General features: G+C 35.3%; 1 protein-coding gene across 2 annotated transcripts in view; it reads right to left on the reverse strand.

Annotated features, from left to right (window-relative positions):
- LOC145681060 (C2 domain-containing protein 5) overlaps positions 1–24,918 on the reverse strand; it is a 244,052-nt gene that overhangs the window by 211,543 nt on the left and 7,591 nt on the right. For both annotated transcript variants that reach the window (XM_081752409.1, XM_081752411.1), the window contains exons 2-5: positions 12,122–12,324; positions 7,935–8,115; positions 5,805–5,948; positions 1,697–1,913 (exon numbers count right to left, since the gene is read on the reverse strand). In XM_081752409.1, coding sequence (XP_081608535.1) covers positions 1,697–1,913; positions 5,805–5,948; positions 7,935–8,115; positions 12,122–12,298 — 719 coding nt within the window. In that variant the 5' untranslated portion in view covers positions 12,299–12,324. The remainder of the gene's footprint in view (positions 1–1,696; positions 1,914–5,804; positions 5,949–7,934; positions 8,116–12,121; positions 12,325–24,918) is intronic.

Consider the following 24,918-nt stretch of genomic DNA (forward strand, 5'->3'; position numbering starts at 1 on the left):
ACAGTGAAAAGTAAACTGTGAACAGGTAATACATGTCATTCTTCCTTAACACAATAGGATCAAAGCAAATAATGTGGATTATGTTTATACCCTTATTATAAACTTTTAAAATAAATTACAAATGTTAACTAAAAATGCAGTTGCATACAAAATGCTTACAAGACTTTCAAACCCACCTTGAGAGCTTAAGGATCCACCCAATATGCTTTAGAAAGAATAAAGACTGAAGTGAGAATAAAACTGACTTGGTTCACATGTGGCAGCACAGCTGCACATGGCAGCAAGTACTGAAGTTTTCAGAAGAGTAGTAAGTAACAAGTTTCTGCCTTTTTCCATTCAGTTTTATATTCTTTCTTAGAAAACTGCCAGTGCAAAACATAGATCGCACGAAAAAATTACTTTACCCCCCCCCCCCCCAAATTGTAACGTTTAGTGACAAACTTGACAAAAAGTAACTTATAGTTAAAAAAAACTTTTAGTTAACAACATCTGTATTCACTATCGTCTTTTTAAGTTATTTAGTAAAATTCAAGAAAATGGTGACAAGCATAGCAAACACTCATAAAACTACGTTGTTGAATGTCTCATACTCATATTCTAGCCCACATAGGTACTCTCTAAAAGCAGTAGTCACATTTGAGTTTAGATATAGTGACATATATCTTAATAATACAGGTTGTTCTAAAAAGAATGACTCGATTTGACACCTTAATAACGTTTAATAGAAACCAAGGTAAAAATGAAACAAAGTACAGAATACTCACAAACTATCAAAGTTTCATATTAGAGTTTTACGGAATCGCCACGAGATGACTCTCGGTGTGTGGAAGAGGGAGAAAGCGGGCAAGAATGTAGTAAATTGAGAAGGCAACTTCCGGTCAACAACAGGCGTTTTGTATTGTACAGATCAGCAAAACAGAGTCAGTATTCACAGTACAATGTGTTTTTCGTTGGCGTTTATGGATTACCCCGTCATTCGCCAAAAAATATTCGGTGTTGGTATAAACAATTCGAAGAAACAGGATGTTTGTAAGTGAAATGAAACAAAAATATTTCAATTTAAAGTTCCACGATTACGCCTTCAGATTAAGGCAAACGATGATTACGGTAAGTGAATGATGGAAGAATTGGTGGAATGATAATGTGGGCGGAAACAGGAGTACCTTGAGAAAACCTACGGACATGACGTTGCCCACCACAAGCTTACTTCGCCGGGAATCGAACCAGGGACCCCACGCACTAGAAGTAAGTGCTCTACCACTGAGCAACCGATCTCTCAACAGGATGTTTGTGCAAGGGCTGTCATCTGGATGTTATCAGCGCTATGGTGCTGGACACACAGAACATTGATAAACATCGTGCTGAAACTTTGCTAATTTGTGAGTATTCTGCACTTCGTTCCACTTTTCATTTGGTTTCCATTAAAAGTTATTAAGGTGTCAAATCGGATCATTCTTTTTGAAACACCCTGTACTATTCCATGAAATGTGTGTATCTGACAATCCTTATGCCACTGTACCTAATCCTTTCTATCCTTCTAGTTTACCTTCTCGTCCTTGATAATGATGGGTGCTTCCTAATAAAAATTTGGAACTCACACATTGGACACACTACTGGAATTTTAATGCACAACACTCAAACGATAAATAAAATGTTCAGTTACTTCATTTTATATATATAAAGAAAATCTGCTTACCCTATAACAGCATTTCCTCCAAGTTCTAGAGCTTTGAGGCCAATTTTTCGTTGCACTTCACCAGATAACTTGAAAAACAGTGTTTGTCGCGCTTCATTGGACGCTCTTGGGGTCCTAATTTTATCAATCCACTGATATTCTGGGTCATCGTTTACCACCAACTCCTCAACAAATCCATGGATCACCTGAGCATGATAACCTTGAGGTATTACAGGAGCTGAAAAAAAGTAAACTTGTCATAAAATTTCATGTTTGCCATGAGAAATATTTTTAAAATATTTATGAAATTCGACATTGCGTTAACACATTAGAGAATTCACACTGTGTATGTTAAAGAATGAAATTGTTGTTTACAAGTTATCTTTGCCAAGGAACATTAAACGAGTTTGATACTCACTTTATATCTATTTCGGTGACGTTTCGAAAAGCAGTTTTCGAAAGGATCACAAACTGAATAAAAGAACTAAATAAAACGCCGATAAAACACCAACATCTATTTTAATTAAAGCTAACGATTTCTCACACGACGGATGAGATTCGATATATCACTAACGCGGCGTGATTATGAGGAGTTGTGAGAAAATGTAATAGAATATTTTGACAAAAGAACAATAGTGTGCTAAAAGAAACGTTGATGGCACTTATTATATACTATATACATCTAATCATAACGTGTGCGTATACCGAAATAAAAATATCAACGCTTTTCTAACAAATTATAAGTTTTAATAATTAAAAATAAAAACAATAAATAAATAAACACTCTTATTGGGTACTAATTATATCAGTTCGTCTACATGGTTTTTGAAACTTCGTTTTGGAAACTTAATTGAATTAAATTCAAAGCAATGCACTTATTTCTATATTGCGAAAATTTTTGTATTTCTTATGCAAAGAATAAAGAAAAAATAGAAAATGGCTCACATAAGCAAATGTTTGTGTGTGAACCTGATTCTCGTATTTTATTCATTTATTTATTTGTTTTCTTACCGTAACATATAAGGTTTGTAATTCTTACCTTTAGTAAACAATAGTTTTTTAAATACATTTTGATTCTTTTAACCACTGTAAAATAAACCTTTTATATGCTTTGAAATTACTTTCCTCTTTGATTCGGAGTAGGAGTTCATTATAGATCTTCAGAGCTCTGTAATATGTGTAAAACGCTTTTTATTTATTTTTTATTCAGTTAGCTTTAACGAGAAAAATGTCACTCAGGGTATATACGAGTATTTGTTAATTAATTCACTCATTAATTTCCTTTTTTTCCTTTAAAAAAAAATCAACGTTGAAGAAACAGATGCTAGTCAGTGATTCTTACTAGGTGAGATTGATATTACACAATTCCCTCAGAACCTGCTATTATACTATCCTTCAATCTTCTTAGCCTAGCCAAACTGTACAAACTGCATGTGACGTACGCAAGCGATGCGTTCAGCTCAATTTGATTCACATAATACTAGGGATATGTGTATAGCAGTTGTGAAGATTCACGTTGTGTAATTTTATCTATTTACACAACTGTTATTTTATTTTTGCATCAAATATTTTCCTATAGTTTTTAATTTTTTTTTTATTCTCTTAAAACGTGCATCATTTGTTCTACGAATCAGTAACCAACCATGACATCTGTTAACACTACAACGGGCATCATTATCCATTTATAGTTTTCTTTCTTTTTAACTTTTATTTTCTTTGATATATCACTATGATAAAACAGTTGGCATGAGAAGCCTGAAAGGTTGGAAACGCTTAATATTAAATAACATGTACAACTGTAGGAGTTGGTATGAAACGAGCTTGTGCGAACAGGATATGAATATAGTAGTCCCGATCATCCGCGAGTCGCGCTCAATCATAAGTAGTCGCTGTGGACTGACACTCCGCATGTAAATAAGTACTGTATGTTCTAAAACAAAAATAAATTGCATTGTAAAAATCAATATTTCCAACAATAGTGCACGTTTTAAAGTGTAACTCTACTCTGATAAGCAGAAGCCGATTGTTGTAAAGTATGAAAAACGGGAATTAGGAAGAATGATTTGTGTGATAGTAAATTACATTCATTGTTCACTGCGGAATGAGAATCCACGGGCAACCTCTGTAGGGTTAATTATGAACAAAAAAACAAACAAACAAACAAAAACAAAACTAACCTGGAAAATAGAATAAGCTCTACACTGCCAAGGTCAAAAATTACTGACAGGTTTACAGTATAGTTTTGTTTCTTGTTTACTGTTCTTTATTTTAGTGATTTATGGTGGTGCGCACCAACGAAGTTCAACTGTTGAACGAGTGTCATATCCAAGCTCAGTGAAAATGTCTGTTCACCAACAACGTTCCAAGTTTCGGTCAAATGGTGTATAAACTTGGTTTTAGCTTAAACGGCCGAATTTGGGGATTTAAACTTCGTTGATCCAAGTCAGTCTGTTTACATTCAATAATGTCTTTGTATTTTTCCACTAATGAAATCACAATATATTTCTCATGTTCGAAAACATTTTTTGCTCGTAGTTTTATTATTTTTTCCATCACAATTACGATCACTGAAATTAGACTACTCATAACTCTATGCACACAATCTCGAAAGTCGAAAAGACCGGCACGCTGTATACTTTCTTTATTTGTTACTTTGTTAAACGAAGATTAGGGACAAAGACGACAACCAATCAAGAGTCGATTTTACAAATTGACCAAAGTTTACTTAAACGAGATATACTGAACTTCGACTTTCAATGGTGCAACAAAAGCCCTAGAACCACGTTTAAACTTGAACGCGTTTGAGTGAACCCTCGTTTAAACTTCGTCCGTGTACACGGTAGTTAGACGTAGAGCAAAGGTATTTTTAAAGTTTTATTATGTTTTTTGTACAACCAAACACAGTTTTTATGTTGAATTTTCTTTCGTGATTGCACCTCATTTTCAGTCTTTTTTCCGGTTATCCACAATTTTCGGTATCTGCGACGCCCTAACACCTAATCCGGGATAATCGAGATTTTACTGTATATGGAATATAGATTTCTGTGATTGGACTATGAGTTGTATTAGGTATCTGAGCTTGCAAAATAATTGGGATTTTAGATGTATTAAATAGTGAAGATATGTGAATGAGATTACAAAGTTTTGCAAAAAAATAATGTAATTAACATAGTTGCTCTCGGGTAATAAGCCAGGTGAATTCTACACCGTCCAACGTTTTGAGAACCGACAACATTGTTCTCGTCTCCAGCATTCTCTACCCTGAAGACGAGAACAACGTTATCGCTTCTCGAAACGTTGGACGACGTAGAATTCACCTGGCTCATTTTCCAAGAACAACTATATTCATTACGGCAGCAGGATAGTTTCAGTTCTTATTTCAATAATTCTATAAAGAGAATTAAATGTAAGTAATATGTGTTCTTACGGTGTGCTTGTTCCTAACAGTGTGACAATAGATGCAAATCTAGAATAGTACTCTATCGTAAGAAAGAAAGAAAAAAAAAAAACTATTAAGGACATTCACTGACCATTTATATATGCATATTATATATACAACATGACTTTCTTCTTTTCACTTCAATACTAATATAGCCTTGTCTGAATATTCTGCACACAGGCAGATTAGCATTCCTAAGGAGCATTAAGATAATAGAACAGGAATAGGACAGACAATATTTTTCAAATGTAATTCTAAGCTGGAAGCTTTGATGTCAGCAATCATATGGTAAAGTGTGGACGTTAAGTGCTATTTGAAAACACAATACTTTGTACCAGGTTGCCAACACTGACAACCCAATAGCCTCAAATGTTGATTAGTTTTATTTTCTATATTTGTGTAAATGTACTTGCACAGGCATAATTCCACATGATTGTATTATTCGTGCAATATTGAACATTTTCATTCACTTTCCCATTGTGAGCCATTGGAGGGGCTCGAGATTTTAACATTCTGTATCTTAGAAACAAAGCGGCATCGGACCCATGTTTATAGGAACATTTTTACTTATTTGGATGTCCGCAGTCACCTCGTCACTTTTGGTCATGCATTTATGTTGCACCCTGTACATTGTTGTTTGTCTTCTATCGGGATACATATTACCCTAACAGAGATGCGTATACTACTTACAACAAAAGAACTGTACTCCACACGACGACTGCCGGAACTTATTGAAATCCGAGAACAACTCCACTTTGACAATAATATTAACTTCCCCTCTTATTCCATGCATTGTGTCGAACACTGGAATCCAGCCAGACATCACAGCGCCACCTGAAAATAAATTATTTTACAAGAAAAGGTACGAAAACAAAGAAAATATAACAACACAACAAATGAACTTTTATTTCAAAACATTTAAAAGTACCCGCACGTTAATCGTCCGCATGGGATGATTAAAGTGAACAGTGATCAGTAAGTGGTGAATAACATGTGATAACTTCCGTTTTACAAGTTTTTTACTTCATATTTTTATTCTTTTTAACCTTGTTATTTTTATTCCTTTTTAATCTTGTTTTTACTTATCCATGTTTCTTTTCCATGTTTAAATGTACTCTTCGAACTATTAAGATGATGATGGAAATCGTAATTTCTGAAAGCGCTTCTTACAGAAATATTTGGTCTCCGATGAGTACTAAGCTTTTTTTACTTATATTTTTCAAATATAATCACCACTTGTAATACAGTGACATCATGCGGAAGTTTAAGTAGTAACTGCGTTAATATTTGGCGAATGAGTATGCATATTTGGAAAAGCTTCACTAGTTCATATTAGAAAGTTATATTATTTTAAACTTACTTTCTTTAATCATCCTCCCTCGCACCTTCAAACTCTTCCGACACTAATTGCGATAGGTCATTTTCTTTTCTTTTCGGAGTATACAAACGGAAGGGATATTAAAATGAAATCTTACAGTTAGCATCCCACGTTTATGCCGGCTAGGCTAAAGAAGACGGTGATGAGAAATGAATGATGGAATGAACAAAGTAGGAGGAAGCGGGAGAACCCCGAAAAAACGCACGAACACGGTGTTTGTCCACCACAAAGCTCACTTGGCGTGAGTTGAATCGAACCAAGGACCTCATGCACCAGAAGTGAACGTTCTACCACTGAGCCATCGCGGCCCCTAGAAGGGATATTAGTTGGTTATTTAATACCACAAAACTAATTCGCAACCTTAGTAGTTGTTGTTCTTTTGTTTTCAATCGTCCATGCTCTTCCTAGTTAGTTCATTTCTTCCAAGGATCAGAGTGGTTGGTTGCATCATGTCCTGATTTCTTTCTCTTTCTTTCCTCAGAATGACAATCTGAAAATTACTGATATACTTGGAGGAAGAACTTGTGAAGTTACAGTAACATTCTGCCGGTAATAGTACATGGTAACTAAAAAGTTATGCAAATGTTCGAAAAATGTGGGAGTTTGGTTGAATTACGCAACCCTATGAACTATGTGCTTCTTTTGGATTTTAAAAACATTGTTTTGTGTCAATAAACCAAAGTTATGAACCTTTATTGTGAAACAGGATGTTACGTTTTCTATATCCTTAAGCTATTATATCAGTTTTAGAGTTGGAAGATCTGCAAAAGAGGTGTGGATAAAAAATAGCAAACCTACCCATCGTCCTACTTCAGAATCTGTATATAAAGAGAGGAACTTCATTGCTCGGTTATTTATCATCTGTTGTTCACCCCAACCTACAAATCCGACCCCTAAGCCGAAAATTGAAGAAAGGGCTTCATACGCAATTATATCTGGTGAAGCTCTATCTGTATACGAAATTTGGTGCGTTTAGGTCACTCCTTTGCATGTGGAAAGTGATGGCACGCACACACACGACACACACATTATTATTATTATTATTATTATTATTATTATTATTATTATTATTATTATTATTATTATTATTATTATTATTATTATTATTATTATTATTAAGAGATTTAAGCAACTTTCAAATAAGTTGGATGAGGCCAATTTATACTGGAATAATCAAAAAAAAAAGTGAACGAAGTTCTCGAGGGACTCTTTTTTAAGGTGCCACCCAAACATTCCTCTGGTAGAATTGAGGAAAACTTCAGTCAGGATGTTCAGATTGCAAAATACTCGGAATCTCCCGACTGCAAAACAAAGATGCCAACCTACGCCTACCCTTACTTGCGAATACTATCAACTGCATAACCTTATTTGTCATCAATCTCCATCTCAGGCCACCTCATAATTATTCTATCTCTGTTTAGAAATAGAAATGATGTTCTTACTTGATAAACTCGTAGCTGCTGCTCCGCCTTCAGGCCAGCCAATTCCCTTTGACGGTTGTGCAGGCAGCAAAAGAGGATTTAGGTCTAGATAAACTTTCCCAATAGCGTCATTTGCTGAGTATGTATCATGATCCATTAATCGTATCTGAAGCGGCTCATCTTGCAGTTCCGAGTCGTCTACCTGCATAAGAGAAACAGAAAAAGAGTAGAAAATCTACATTAATGTAAGAAAGTGCTACCAGCACTCACAAATACGGTTTCGTGACTTTTTAGCACAATACAGCCTAAAGGACTTTGTAGTTGAGAAAAACGTGAACATACTGTCTGTTTCCTAAAAGTAGCAAATGAATGGAACCAATCAAGTACAATGGATGGGTCAAGCATGAAGTACTCCGCCAGTATTGCGATATCATTTGTTTCTGATGAGTTCCAAAGAAATGTGCATGGAAGTTGCAATGGTTAGGTTTTACGCTGACCTATATTATAATGAAAAAAGTAACTGCAATTTTTCTTTAATTTTCAAAAAAAAAAAAAAAATTAAAGTATAAATCGATAAAAGATAAGGAAGTAAGGAAACATATCTGAAAGAAAATAAAGGGAAACATATACCAATATATAGATTCTTGCCTTCCCTGCTGGTCTAGTGGCTAGCGCACGCGCGTTGATCCCTGGTGAAAGAGCTTTGAAATTTGAAACCACTATGGTGGTTCTGATTCCAGCTTAAACTGCAGATCCACGTCTCATATAGCTTTGATGCTGAAAAGAGACCTTACATTCAAACCAATTATACTTTCTTCGACTACCAAACGCAGTGTTTGGAACTGAAAATATTTTTCGAACTTTGCACTTTCGCACACAGTGAAAGGGACGAAATTGCTTAATTTATTCATAGGCTTGGAATAGTGATGTCACTTCCTTCCCGTAATCTTGGTGATAGGTGTTTTTACTATACAGACACATTAAATAAAAGACAAATTATGAAAATCTAGCATACATACTGTCAGTAATAGTTATATGGAATTGAAGAATATTTTGAAGATCACACAGAATCGGTGGAAAAAGATGAAAATCCTTTTCAGTATATTCAATCTGTCGCCATCTTGCTTTAGTCTGCTTAGCACGTGAAATGAAATGATATCTTTAGTCTTACGGTTAAGGCGACTAAAGGGGATGAATTATTAATGAAAGTTATGATTTGAAGTAATTGACGGAATGAGGGTGTAGGAGGAAGCGGAAGAATCCGAAAAAAGCCGAATGTTTATCGCTTGTTGTACAGAAGAAAAAAAGAAAGAAAGAAAGAAAACATAGCGATCATTACGATAAGGAGCTGGATGTGATTTCATACGATTACAGTTTATGAATGACAATTGTTACCGGACTTGCTGGAGTGAGGACAAATCCAAACAGCTAGAATATACAATCTTGCCTACACACTAGCGACACCTATTAGTGTGAAGTCCTTACTGTCTTTTTTATTAATAGGATGTCTTGAGTGTTTGAAGACTTTCATAATTTATCCTGCATTTAGTGATTTTTCGGAGACTTTTGTGTTTTATCGAATGCTAGACAAACTATCAACGAAAATTACTATTACCATAATCAAAATGTGCTATTCAAGAAACTATATACATGATATATTTCACAAACAAAGATTCCTGCTACACTAATGATCGGCAATATATTGTATCTCCTACAGTAAAAGAACTTAGCAGGGCAGTCAAAAAGTTCCCGGAATGTTGTTGTTTTGGCATTTATGATATAATCACAATGAATCTTCTACAGTACAGTCCTTACTTGTCTGCCTAGGTAATTATGAATTTGACAAGTGTGAACAGGTGATAACAGGTAGTGTAGTACAAAAAAAAGTGAAGTTAGATGGAGCAGTGTGTGGTGATTAGTTGGCGCAATGTCGCAGTTCAAGCAACATTCAAACATCAAGTACATGTGCAAATTGGAGAAATTGCTTCAGAGACTTTAACAGTCTTAAAGCAGTTTAAGGTAACAATGTTTTAAGGAAATATTGGCCTCAAAGGTACTCTTTTCGCCACCGTAGAAGACATCCAAAACGAAACGTGACGGATGAACTTCTGAATATACCAAAACAGCACATTCGTTGATGTTTCCAGTAATGGCAGAAGAAGTGGATCAAGTGTGTGTTTTCTCAAGATGCCAATTTTGAAGAAGATTAAGTAAATGTACACTTATATTATGTTAATAAAGAGCTGTATCAACATTCCAGGAACGTTTTGACTGCTCTGATATATCGATTTCAACGACCAAATGATCTGGATTCATCGCTCCAATGCCAAAACCGGGAATGTGCAAATTTTGCTATTTTTTCACCTAAGTGCAGTTTCATGTTACTTGGGGCACACAGATTCCAATACCCAAGTCCTATTTGTGAAATATGAGTACAGGCACGTAGCAAGGGGTGGGTCCGGACATCCCCCCCCCCTTCGGATCCAGAAATAAAAAATATTAAGGAAAGATTAAACAAAAAGGAACAAGAAAAAGATGAATCACCGTCCAAAATATAAAGCTACAGCAAGTTACTCTTGGTAACTCTTTCTTATGAGGAGCTTTGTGTGGAGGAAACAGTGGCGGGGGGAGTCAAGTTGAAAATGGATACTATTGTAACGAAACATTCCGAATTCCATCTGTCTTCATGCTAATCTTATGGACTACAAATGACGATCGATAAATCGGTTCGATAAGATAGACTCTCAGGTAGAACTTAAGGAATGCCCAGAATCACCAATAATATGAGTCATTTTTAATTTCGCGGCAACACTAATCTATTTTATAGGATGTCTTTACTCTCCAAAGATATCTCGTTGCTATCCTTGACGGAATTAAACGAAGATAAGAAAAAAAAAGAAGAAAGAAAACAAGTAAAACCGAGTTCGAATGACCTCGGAAGACTATATCTTTTTCAATACTTTTTTTTTATATTTTTGTACTCAAAATTTCTTCATAGTTTTTTTATTAAAATAATTACTAACATATCCTCATTCAATAATTACTAACAAACCAATATGGGTATGCTGCCAATAAAATAGTTTAGATTGATTGATCTCCTGGTGTGTAACCACAGTTTTTCTTATCATGCCCCCCCCCCCCCCCCCATTACGAAATCCTGGCTAAACGAACGAATATATGTTGCCAGTAAAATAGTTTAGAATGATCGAGCCCCTTGTGTGATAACCACAGTATTTCGTCACAGACCCCCTATTGCGAAATCCTGGCTACGTGCCTGATAAGTATATTAGAATTTATTGTCAATTCCTAAAACATGTACACTCATGTCCAAATATATTGTCGCGTGTCTATAAACATATTGTTGGAAAATATAATTTGATAACGAATTCGCCCGGTATTTCTTATAATGTTAGTATGTGTATAATCGGCAAAGACATGTATGTGGAAAATTGCATGTCAAAAGAGCAGTAAATAAGAACAATAAAATGAAAATAAAACTTTCTTGTCCATTTAGTAACATTTTGTTTTACTCATTCTAAATTTCGTATTTATAATTCTTTTCCTATGAAATTTATCACAAATATACATTTTCCGATTATACACATAGTATCAGTATTAAAAGTACCCTGCAAAATCATTATCGAATTATATTCTTACAAGAAGACAGTTATAGATATGCAACAATCATTTTCGACATGATTATACCTAAGTCTATATACTGATTTTTCGGGGTAAGTTGAATATTAAAATGCTTATAACTCAAAGTCAAATTTAGCATATTCGCGGTTTTGGCATTGGATCGACGACTTCAGAGTTAACTACAATTTACATAATAAAAATAAGCACAATAGTTAGTAACACTTACTATTTAACAGTCAACTTCATCGTATCCTCATTTGGATTACAATTTTTAGTGCTTTTCTTTATTATTTTAGCTCTTTATTGTCCATTTCTCTCTCAAAACATTTACTCAACATCATATCTTAACGATTAAGACAGGATAATTTGCCGAAATATTGCACTATCACTTGTTGATCACATACACAAAATGCAAAAACGTGGGACTGTTATTCATATCCATTATAAAACATACTGAACTCTACTCAAACAAACATTTAGTCTTGACATTTTAACTTCCCTAATTTTTCAATCAAACTTAACTTTTCATATTTACGCACTAACATTTATCTATTGTGAGTTTTACTTACCTCATATCTGTACCACTCCGAATTCCATTGTGGATTCAAGGACTTGCGACATACATCCGTTTTGTACGTTGTATTTCCCAGCTTCACTTCAACATAGGCATCCGTGGTGTCACTGGACCTATCCATTACAGGCAGGTTCCGACCAGCAAGAATCTTCACTTTCACCTTTCCAGGCATATTGGGCACCTTGTGTCATCCCAACACTAAAACACAAAGCATTCAATTTTGCATTAAAATAATAATAAAAATACGGCTAAAGTAAGGAAAATAGCAACATAAAACAACAGGAAGGGATGTGCAAAGCCAGTTTTTGTAAAGTTCATACAGTTAGTTGTTAAAATACAGTAGGAAGTTGAAAATCAGAACTAATGGGACCACAGGTAGTTCGGATTTTCGAAAATGACCGAGAAAATGCCATTTAGGCTTAAATATACTGTACGATATGCTCTTTTATCGATACAGTGGTTATACAGTACAGTAATTACAATACCGTACGTAACGCTACTTACATTTAATGTTTCGGAAGAACCTACACTGTCCTTGTAACTCACACTTCAAACTTAACGTGTATAGGCCTAAGGGAAAATAAAAATATGTATGACAAACAATTACATATGAATGAGCTTTAGTAAAAACACTGACTTCACACAATGCCGATGGATAATCCTATTGTTTGTTTATCGCTAGCGCTAAGACAAAATGTAAAAGCTTCTAGGAACCGCGTTCGGATTATCGACGTCCTACTGTACTGACAATCTTTTTAAGTTCGTTGATATATATAGGGAAACTTTTTTTTTTTTTTTTTTTTTTTTATATGAATGAATGAATGAATGGAGATGTTAATATTCTAATTTCAATATGGTAACTTTGGTATCCCTTGGCTTTTAAAAATGAGTTCTTTTGTATATGATTTTAACAATGTCTGATAAAACTAAAGGAACACGTTCACTTTGCAGAGTGCAATTAGCAGGGTGCAACTTACCAGGTAACTAGTTTAAAAATCACGCTAAATTTCGATATAATTGGCCGTCTATCACCTGGTGGAAGACGAGTGGTCAACGATACAAAAACGTATATGTTTTACTGATGTCTGCGAAGTACGCGTAGAAGAAAGAAGTGTTTGTGTAAGTTTTTTTGTGCGATGTACAAAATTTCGAACTAAAAAGTTTTTCATAAATGGTGAAAATGTAAAGAGTTGAATGCATGAACTGCAGCACCACCGTTCCATGAAGGAAGTTCTTTAAGGAAGATTAAGTAAAATTTACCTATTCGCCTAATTCTGGTTAACCTATAACTATTGTAACTGCTCTCAAGAGGCATCGAGGGTATTCAGAATGACAGGTGAATCTACGATACAGAAGCTCTAAGGTGTTGTGCATGGAAAACTGGTCTTTCGCAAAGTAATGAGCACCCTAGAACCTGACAGACGAGCGCATAGACCTGAAGAGAATTATGTTATCCTTGAATACTAAGCATATAAAGAACATCGCTTTGATGTTTTCATGGATTTCAGAAACAAACCAATCTGGTGCGACACAGGAACAAGTGCAATCATCTACAGAAACAAATTTACGACGTTCCGGCGTACCCTTCGTGAATAACATTCCATAAAACAGGCTCTAAACATCCGAGTGCTTCATGGTAACTGTCATTTCCATTTTGCTCAACAAGTTCGTAAGAAAAACCGCTCTTTAGCTAGGAGCTGCCGCAATATCCACCACATAGCACAGATCTGTTTTCTCTAGACTTGGTCCCCCGTGAAACCTTATGGAATGTCAACGATTAGATTCAGCTGAAGAAGTTCAATCGTCATTTTCAGGGCGTTATATCTCACAAAACGCAATTATACACAAGTTATACTAACAAGTAAGACTAGTATCATTCTGGCAAAAATGTATCGAGGTCTCGTTTCTTACGTAGAAAACAGGTTAGATGCGTAGCTTCATCGTGTATATATTTCGGTCTAACAGAACTTTACTTTTTCATCTCCTACTATATTAGAATATTTATTATCACTGACGTTCAGTTCCTCAATAATCGTACACTTAAAAAGTTTTTCAAGATTCCGGATCAGTAAAATTTAGGTTTCTTTTGCTCTTTCCCTTCTGGTTTCATTCCACTTTTATGACGCTAAACCTTTATATACTTGTTAACTGTTCTCATCTCGACATATATCTACTACTTTAGTCTACTACAAATATCACGAGGTGCATCTAGAGCTCCCATGTGGCTATGTAGATAGTATACGTGTCTTTGGCTTGGGTGAAGTGTTCGATTCCTGGTCGGAGCTCATATAGTTTGGATTAGTGTTGTCAACGGCTCGAGCCAATGTCTCACCTGAGCCAAGCCGAACCGAGCCGGCTCAAGCCGATGTCTCACCTGAGCTGAGCCGAACCAAGCAAACCGATGGCTCACCTGAGCCGAGCCGATGGCTCATCGCAACTGAGCCGGCTCGAGCTTACGACTCAGGTGAGCCGAGCCGGTATGGCGCAACATCGTCCTGATTAAAAACAAAGAAAAACTACAAGTTCGCTTAGAAATATTTTTCAGTTATTGATAAATAACTGGAAGTAATAAAACAAAACAAGTCTAGATAAACACAAAGGATGCCATCGGCTAAAACTACATAGATGCTGTTACACGACGTTAACAGTAATAGTTATAGGCATACTCGAACTTTTACATATTTGTACTATTTAATTAGTTTCTTGAATGATATTTACAACAGAGATCCAACTAGTGCCCACTGATTTAAGAGATTGATTAACAAATCAGTTACTGCAAACTAAAATATAAAACATTTTGTTTGTCTTCACGTAATCCAACTTCGAAAATTGGGCTTTTGTTTTAACATTTCGTAGCACGTAGTCAGCAACTTTAATCTAGTGTTGTCAACAGCTTGAGCGACTCGGCTCACGGCTCACTCACCACTGAGCCGAACCGAGTCGATGGCTCGCCTGAGCCGAGCCGAACCCGACCGATGGCTCTTCGCAACCGTGCCGAGCCGAGCCGGTTGACATCACTAGTTCGGATCTCACATGAAGTTGTAGGTCGACCTCTCTTATAGCCCTGTTGGTGAACAGAACGCTAAACTCAAATCAATCCAATTCAATTCAACAAAGTGAATCTATACAACTTAACATACGAATATGCCATTCATATAGCATTTCTTATGAGTTTTTAATCCTTTTATTGCATTCCTACTGTCTTAGCGCTCGCATAAAAATTTTCCAGCTTACTTAGTCTCAAGTCTTCTTGCAGAAAAAGAAACATTACTCTTTGAAAAGCGTTTTACTGATTACTCTTAAGGAGTCCCTATTCACCAGAGCACTATGATTCACCTTTCTTGGATCCAACTTAGTGAGGATTGATCTTGTATGATGCTCTGCATATCCGTCAAATGCACCAGATCTAAGCCCTGGTAGTGGTTTGGTTTCTACGTTAATAGTATGTCGTCTTTTATAATCTCGGTGATGGATAAGGAAGTAAACACACACACACACACACAACGAACTCAACTTCATCCAGTAGATCTTTTTCTTTCTTAAACGCAAACTGCTGCTCCACAACTCTTTCATGTGTTCTCAATAACTGCTCTTTCAATAAGCAATTAAAATTATTTTTACTGCGTTTGATATCAGTGTACTCGAGTATAAATTTGAGATTATAAACAAACTCCCATGCTTTCACTCAAGGCCATACTACGGTAGACACTTTACAAGTCATAACCGCACCTAGTTAATCTCTGCTTGGAAGAATATGCAGTGGGCTCACTATCATTGCCCAATACAGATCTCCAGCGGTTATTAACACCCTTCCGAAGACATGTTGAAGCTCCTCTCTCAGTTGTACTGTTGGAGAGAGTTCCTTTAGCGAGTAGGGATTACTGATGTTAAGGCAAGCTCAATTCCCTAGCGATATCAGGAGGCATATCAACACTATCACGTTCCAAAACACGATCACTCAGTGGTACAAGGACTTTCTGCTTTTATTCTTGGCAATACGGTGGTAGACTTTTTTTTTTTTTTTTTTTTGCCATCTCCAGTTTCCTCCCATATTTTCTTCAAAAATTATTTCATAATGACTGTTTCATTTCATTTCACTATCACAGTTTGACAGTCGCGAGCTTCCTAAAACCAGAAATGAGCGTATGTCCCGGCTTCACGGCAGAGTACAATGTTCATTACAGGATCCGTGGTAATGTAATTCGCCCATTTGAGAGTGGAATGAACTTCTCTTCTCCCCGTAAGTACTTACATTCCGGTAAGAGTACATGTAATTAGTTATCGAGCATATGAAACATATTATAACGTATTACGGTAGATATTAATCCCCTACTAAGGTTCCTCAGTCAATTTTTCTTCCTATATTTAGAGTATTACATTCAGACACATTTCCTCACGGACGACTTTGTAATGCAGTCACAAAGTCACGTGTCTAAACCAATGTCAAGTAGGGGCAGTGCTTCAGACACTCAGTGGTATCCTTAACATAAAAGAGTATAGGGGTTCCAGATGCAACCCTATAACATTATATAATTTCACAAGTTACGCGGTTCTTCAAGGAATTGCCTTTAAGGAAGAGCCAACTTACTACAAGGAGGACGAATAGTAAGATCGTTTACTATCCTTAAATAAATACAGAGGTAACGTATTTGATCTGTAAATAGTGGTTATACAACAAAAACACAATTAGATCGTTTTCATCAAAAACAATAGAGAAAGTGATGTCACTCAGGCGAATGGGATAGATTAAAATGTAAACAATAGGTAACTAGACATTTTTGATCGGCTACATCGGAACAAAAGTCTTAATCCACCTGAGATGATGTTCCTAACGTAGAATCTCGATGGTTCTTGAACTCCTGGGTTAAGTTCATCACTGTGAAGACATTTCACTTGCGCCGATAGTAACACTGACATTAAAAGAGCTGTCCACATCTATCCAATCGGAATACTTGGAATACGAACAAGGAGAGAGACTTGTGCCCCGAGTGGCTGAAGCACAATGAAATCAACACAAATCCTTCAAATGCATGACAAAACATATGAGATAATACACTGTTTCGAAGATGAAGATGGCGGAAGCGAACGATCAAGCAGATCTAATCGGATACACTTCTCTTCTGATGAGTTCCATGAATGTTCAAGGATAGGCGTGAAACAAAACACAGCGTTTCTAACACAAACTATGATGGCGTTCACAGCACAGAAAATGCTATTCACTAGCGGCATGCGACGAACTATGTCCGCTTAACCCATTTCTGCCCCCTTTCTCTTTTAATATTTGCTTCTGTTGTTTATATTTCTTTACTATGGACGTAAGTCAAATAAAATCGCCCGAACAGCCCTCAGGCTGCTTCAAAGGAAATGGAATACCGTTGAAGAAAACCACATGTTTCTTTGTTACATGAGACCGATAATTCAACAAGTCCTTCCAGTTGACCTGCTGAAAAAGAAAGCGTTGTTGCAATTTTCACCCTCTTGCTTCCTGATTCTTCAGTAGTTTTCGCAAAAAGACAGTGCGTGTGTGCTCTTTGCTTTTCAAGTTCTATTACATCTAGTTTTTATGTTACTTTTGTTGTCGTTGCATCCTCCTCCTCCTCCCGTTGTGGAACGTTAAACTGAAATATTTCATATAATTTCTTTTTTTTTTTTTTTTTTTTTTTTTGTATGTGCAAAATATCCTATTCGTGTTTTCCTACTTATCCACACTATATATATTGTTTCCGATTATTGTTTATTCCTTGTATATAGAAAAAAACAAAATGAAATTTATATTGACAATATAATAAAATAAATTGTTTTCAGACAAAAAAAAAATCAATTCAATTCGCAAATGTTGTAATTAAAATAGAAATCAATCATTAAATTTCTGATCTGTGCTTATTTTACTCTTAAATATAGAATATTGTTAATATCGTGTAACTTCCATAATGATAACGCTTGTACGAACCATAAATGTTAAGTTGTTCGCTCTCCTTCCCTCCCCCCGGACAGGCACCAGTGCTGCAAAAGCCCGATGAGAAAAAAAAATACAATCTTTCGTTGCTACCCCAAGAAGTCCGTCCTTGAACCACTCCTGTTCATACTACTATAGGATTCCTTTAATGATTATGTTAGGATCATTCCACGTCAATTCAACCAAAAGTTTGGGGAAATTTAATCCACTGTCGCAGATTTTGATGACATTTGGTAGTGTTATAAAACTTTTCATGCTGATTGCAAGTATGTAAATTTTATCGCAATAGCACCAGCGGTTCAGAAGTTATTGCAGTTCAAAAATGAGAAGAAAATCCATTTTTAACAGTCACGATATGATATTTGCCTGTTTTGTAAGAACACTAAAGGAATCATATTTCGGTTCCTATTAATGCCAGAAACATGATTCTTTTTTATTCAGATTGTCTTGAAGTCGTTTATCATGAAAAAATTAAAACTTTCGTAGGAGCTGATAGAAAAGTGGTAAGTTCATTTGAAAGGCAACATTTTGAGAGAAAAAAAAAAAAAAAAAAAAACTAGAACGCCATTTTTAAACTTCAAACCCTATTTCTCAAAATCCCCATCATGGATTTTGTTGTTGTTGAAAGCTTATTACATCTATTTTCACAATACAAAAATTGTGATGGGCCAGCCAAGCACTGAGGCGACATCCCAGTCAGTGTTGCCAACTGATTGCGAAATAAACTTATTCCAATAACTTCCATACGATTTAACATATCCCTACCCCCCAAAAGAAAAATTGGTATAAGTACTCTTCGGTATCATGGAAATACGCCTGTGAGCATTATCATTCCTCCGAAGCAACCCAGTTATCAGGGATGCCAACCAATTTCAGGGTTGCCTGTCACAGCGTTAGACGTATCTGTGCCCATACTTTGCATTATTATCTGCTACAATACAAATATACGAAATTGTGTGGACCAAATACCCATAATTACTGAACTAACAATTTCGTAAAAACTCAACGTATTTAATTATACAGAACACAATGTGTTCGAGACTCTACTAACCGGTACGCAGGGCTCAAAACAGAAAGCGATTAGAGTAGATTTTCTACTTGAATACACAGGAAGCCGGTTGGGGACCAAAAGAACGCCCCAACTATAAATGCCTGAAATGACATGCACATTTCCAGTGCACAGCCTGTGAGATACCAGATGTCGACATTTGTCGACAATGGTCACAAGTGACTCCAGTATACATTCTCGCTTTCTTGTCATCAAATGTCGACAATGGGCGTGAGAGACCATGAAAAATAAACAGAGAGTGTTAATATATTTTGTTATTCTTACTTATTAACTAATAATAAGATTATGCATTACGTTCTTACAATTTCTTCATTTTATATTAGAAATAATTATGACATTATTCTTTTAAACAGTACAAAATTTCTGCAGCCACACATTCTTCAACTGTATTGAAATACAATATTACCTAATGCAAACAATATTATTTCAGTAAGTGAATTTTTCTAGAAGTTAATGTTAACACCTTAGTTTTCTACTTAAACTGTATAATTTCCACGTTATAATTACTCCAATAATATCTTATGTTCTTACTGAAAAAAATATTACATGATTTTCAAGATACTCGAACGCTTTACCAGCCTTTTACTGACTTTTGTGATACACCTCACTGCAATTCAAATGGCAGCCAACTTGACATATGATATACTTCTTTCGTGTAGCTTTCCCGCTTAGCCCAGACCTTACTTGCGTTACAGACGTTTGAAGGTAATGTCCGTTGTCAAACAAACGTAATTCATCAAGTACTCTTTTGTCGATTTTCATGGTTGTTCTAGCAGCTGCAAGACGTGGTGTTGTGAACACTCCTAAGTATGCCTTGACAACATATCTAGTAAATCCCAGAAGTCCAGGTTATTATTATTATATTAAGCTCCTGATTATCCGCGTTGGGAATATGCGCTGGCATTCCGCAAGAAAACTCTCGATAACTACTGTACTACAAGCCGTCAACTAAGAAAACAAAAATAAACATTTTGTTTATTGTTGTTACCTTCTGTATTACAACATAAATATGTTTTACTGTACTGCACATATTATCACTGTTTGTATTACGTTTTCTGTACAATACAACACAGTAAGTTAGTAAGCTAGAACAATTTTTACCCTAATTTCCTATCATTTTTAGCCTTTTTGCGGATTATCCACGATTTTCATTATCAGTGATACCCGTGCCACTCAATTCCGTGGATAATCCGGAGTTTACTGTATCATTATTATTCTTGCTAGCGTTGCATTTGAAAATAAGACCAACCATATATCTGTTTCAGTGAATATTGGGAATGTAAGAATTTTCGCACAGCATCGATTCAAATGGGAAATTTCACTATTATCTTTATTTTCATTATTTACTGCAACTCAAGGATATCAAGATTAAAAACGCTGCACATAAAACTATGTTGGTGAAGGAAAAGTTAAATTTTAGCGTTTGTTATATATAACAGAACTGAAATACATTTGCTTTCCTACTATAAAGTGAAGGGAAAATACTGGGTTTTGTCTTCCTCCCTCCCAGTCTGAAACATAAGCGATGAAAATGATGTCTTTTACCCTAAAGTTCACCCTTGTGACGTCAAAACAATATTATTCTCCATTCGAGCCAAAGGAAAAGTGAATGCCCGGTGGTGCGGAGTCCATAGTCCCTTCCGTGACCACTGTCGACAAATATCGACCAAAAAATCTATGTCAAAATAATACAATGTTCAGCAACGAATAATAGGAAAGTTAGTAAACATTATTAAAACGATGTTCTGAGAATAGGATGACTACGCTACCGGGGTTGGCAAAAACCATGGTTTTTATTGAAAAAAAAAACCAGGTTTTTTTTTTTAAATAATTTATGTATTTATGTCACATATGGACAGAATCAAGTTTGTTTCGCCTTTGTGTAATTATGCAACAGCCTGGTTATACTGGAAGGGGTCATGACATAAGGTTAAAGCGGAATCCAAACCGCTTCTCGGCTTATATCCCAAAGAAATTATCCTCCATTTGAACTCGAAAAGGGACTAATTTGCTACAAATGTGATACGTTTGCCGACTCACTCATTAAGGACGCCTGATAAAAATACGTTGTACTAATCTTTACATGCTTGTTAATATAATTGTCAAGAGTCATTTCAGAAGGAAAAAAGATAATCAGTTGCACAAGTGAAACCATTATACAGAATTACATATGGACAATTTACAAAGTACTGCAGAGTACAGAAAAATTAATTTAGTCCAAGTTAGTTCACTACGTCTTTTATTAGTCCAAGTTAAAGAAATACAACGACTTAATTTGCATATCAGTAAGAAAAGTGAATAAAGATACGAATTATTTGAGTCCACTTTGGCTCTGACCCACTTATACATAGACAGAAACACAAGATACTTTCAATTTCTATAAATGCCTCTCGTGGGGTTTGTATGACCCCCCCCCCCCAAAAAAAAAAGTACGGCATTTCGATGTATTTTATCAATAGTAAACATTATTAAAACGAAACAATATTTAGAATTTCTTTGATTGCAATTGCATAACAGTAATAACAAACAATAAAAATCACAAAAGAAATATTCATAAACTTGCTTTTGTAGTATAATCTCTTTGAGTAATGAATGAGGAATTTAGGTCTGAATATAATACGAATCATATGCGGGAGTGAAATATGATAATCCACAAATGTATGTTCATCAAGATTTTACGAACACACACTTTTACGAACATTTTACCTTTTTTTGGTTTAAACCAGTTGGTTTTTTGAACAAACCAGCTGGTTTAAACCAGCCAACCCTGTACACTACTAAAGAAAAGTTATGTAATAATATGCCGTAATACACTAAAGAAACATAATAATTTGTAATATACCGTAATAATTGGTTAGAAAGAAATATTGCACCTTTTGCACGTTCGAGAACTCCATACACAATACACACCATGTCACATGGAGCGGGATGTCGCTGACCTTATCGTAGGGAGTGATACCAACCGACACTATAAAAAGTTGTACCGTTTACTCCGATTTTTATTACAGCTCCAGAGGTTCCGAAACGTCACGTCGACAAAGGGCACAAATAGGTAAATCACACACCAGTTCACAATTACAATGTGACACATATTAATTCACAATTACAATGTGACACATATTAAAAGTCATGTTAGCTGTGACACTTGACAAATACTATCTGACTGCGTGTAAGTCACAACGTGGTATTTAAAATATTCTCGGAGTCCAATATCTCGAAGAGAAAAGTGCAGGTGTCCCTAAGGCAACGGACTTAAACCCATCGATGAATCAGGTTTCTAACGAGATCTTATCTTTCTCACACAATACTACTAAAAAGTTGTATGGATAGTGTCCAGTGCTAATGAGTAATTATGGAGTACATAACGTTAATGATGTCCGGACAGAAAATAAGCTTATGCATAAGGATTAGCAAGGTTTGCCCGGATCTTGTGCGTATATCCTAATTAATTAACTTTTATTTATTAATAAATTTTGAGATTAACTCAGGATGTAAAGGCTGAGAGTGAGAGAGAAGCAGGTTTTGAAGGAATGGTGATCCAGTTTGGCCATTATTTGTGAACTAGAAAATTCTGTTCTGCTTATAATATTGGAAAAAAATACTTATTCATAAATCATGCTGCCGAGCTATAGGCTATTTACCAAACTAAAATTTCTGCTTTTTATATATTATTTTAAGATACAAAGTTGGTTCTGATCGGGGGCTTGTTCTTTGAAGTACGTAATTTTGTGAGTTGTTCGTATTGGTTTTAGTATTTTAGTTTTAATTGTTGTTCAGCGGAGTTAGGGTGAGCTTGCCCCGCGTTATGTATATAGTCTAATATGTGGTTCATGTTTTTAATCCAATCTCTTTTGTGTACTTTTCTACTTCGGATTTCGGGCCTTAATAATTTACTTATGTTTTCTTATTATTTATTTCGTGCCCTTTGTAGCAGACGACAAATATGGTGGTCCTTATATTTTTTTCTGTTTTTATTTTACACATTGCATATGGATCATTCCATGTAAAATCAATCAAGCCCAAAAGCGCATTGTATCAGATTTCGAGAAAACTTGGTATACACGTAGGTCCCTATGAGAGATGATCAGGGTTCGAAAAATCCACTCGCCTGTTCGCCATTGGCGAGTACTTTTTTACATTTGGCGAGTTAAGTCCGATCAATCAAAAAAAAAAGTGAATTCAAGAGTAAACAGAATGTCACTCTTTTATTTCATTTGTAAGAGACATGCCAATAAACACAATTAAAAAAAAGTATTGATATGTTTACTGTATCGCAAAATGATTTTATTTTATTAGTATAAACACTGTGACTGCAAAATGGTCTGGCTAGTAGAATTTTTGGCTGGCGAGAACTCGTAAGCAATATTTTTCAAGCCCTGGAGATGATCATTCACCAAATTTTAGTCCTATACCCCCTATAGTTTCACAGTACAGGGCAGTAAAAAATTGACAAATTTGATGTTTTTTGTAAAATTTTGTTAGCTTCAATTGGTCATATCTCTCGTAGATATTGAGCTCGAGAGAAAAATAATATACCATTTTGAAGAGGAAAGAATAGGTTACAAGATATGTCAGGAACATTTACTTGAAAATCAAATATCATTTTCCGGGAAAATTTTGAATCAGTGATATCTCAGAAAATGCCCATTTGATTTCCTTGAAATTGGGTACCAAAATAGCCCCATCTGTCCAACGTAAGTGTGAGAAATCTCAACTTTCGCCAAGAATGGGCCTGAAGTCTACAACGATTCTCGTGTGACAATGTCGGGAGAGACACCTGGGTTGCCAATGTGGCAACTTGCCAATTTGTCAATACTGGTGAAGTAAGGTGTAAAAATATTTAGCCATTACTGACCTGCTGGTAGTGATCAATTGTAAGTGGTGCCTGTGTCTCCTAACATGGAATCCCGGTCACACGGAAATTTATTGTAGACTCCAGCAGGGTTGGCTGTTTTAATCCAACTGGTTTTTTCAAAAAAACCAACTGGTTTAAACCAAAAAACGAAAAATGTAAGTGTTTGTAAAATCTTGATGAACACACATTTATAGGTTATCACGTTTCACTCCCTTATATTATTCGTATCATATTCAGACCTAAATTCCCCATTTATTACTAAAAAGATTATATATATATATATATATATATATATATATATATATATATATATATATATATATATATATATATATATATAAGTTTATAAATGTTTGTTTTGTGATATTTTGTAGTTATTATTATTGTTATGTAATTGCAATCAAAGAAAAGTTCTAAATATTGTTTCGTTTCAATGTTTACTATTGATAAAATACATCGAAATGCCGTACTTTTTTTGAGTGTGTGTGTGGGGGGGGGGGTCATACAGACCCCACGAGAGGCATTTAGTGAAATGAGAAGTATCTTTGGTATCTATTTATGTATAAAAGAGTCTGAGCCAAAGTGGACTCAAATAATTCGTATCTTTATTCACTTTTCTTACTGATATGCAAATTAAGTCGTCGTATTTCTTTAATTTGGACCAATAAAAGTCGTTGTTAACTAACTTGAACTAAATTAGTTCTTCTGTACTCCGTAGTACTTTAAAATTGTCCCTATGTAATTCTGTATAATGGTTTCACTTGTGCAACTGTCCGCTTTAAGTTTATGTGACCCCTTCCAGCATAACCGGTTGTTGCATAATAACATCAAGACGAAACAAACTTATTTCTGCCCATATATGATATGAATATATAGAGCAAATTATTTAAACCAAAAAACCGTGGTTTAAAC

Source organism: Thermobia domestica, chromosome 3 (assembly GCF_964235325.1).
Source record: "Thermobia domestica chromosome 3, izTheDome1.hap1.1, whole genome shotgun sequence".
NCBI classification, from domain to species: domain Eukaryota; kingdom Metazoa; phylum Arthropoda; class Insecta; order Zygentoma; family Lepismatidae; genus Thermobia; species Thermobia domestica.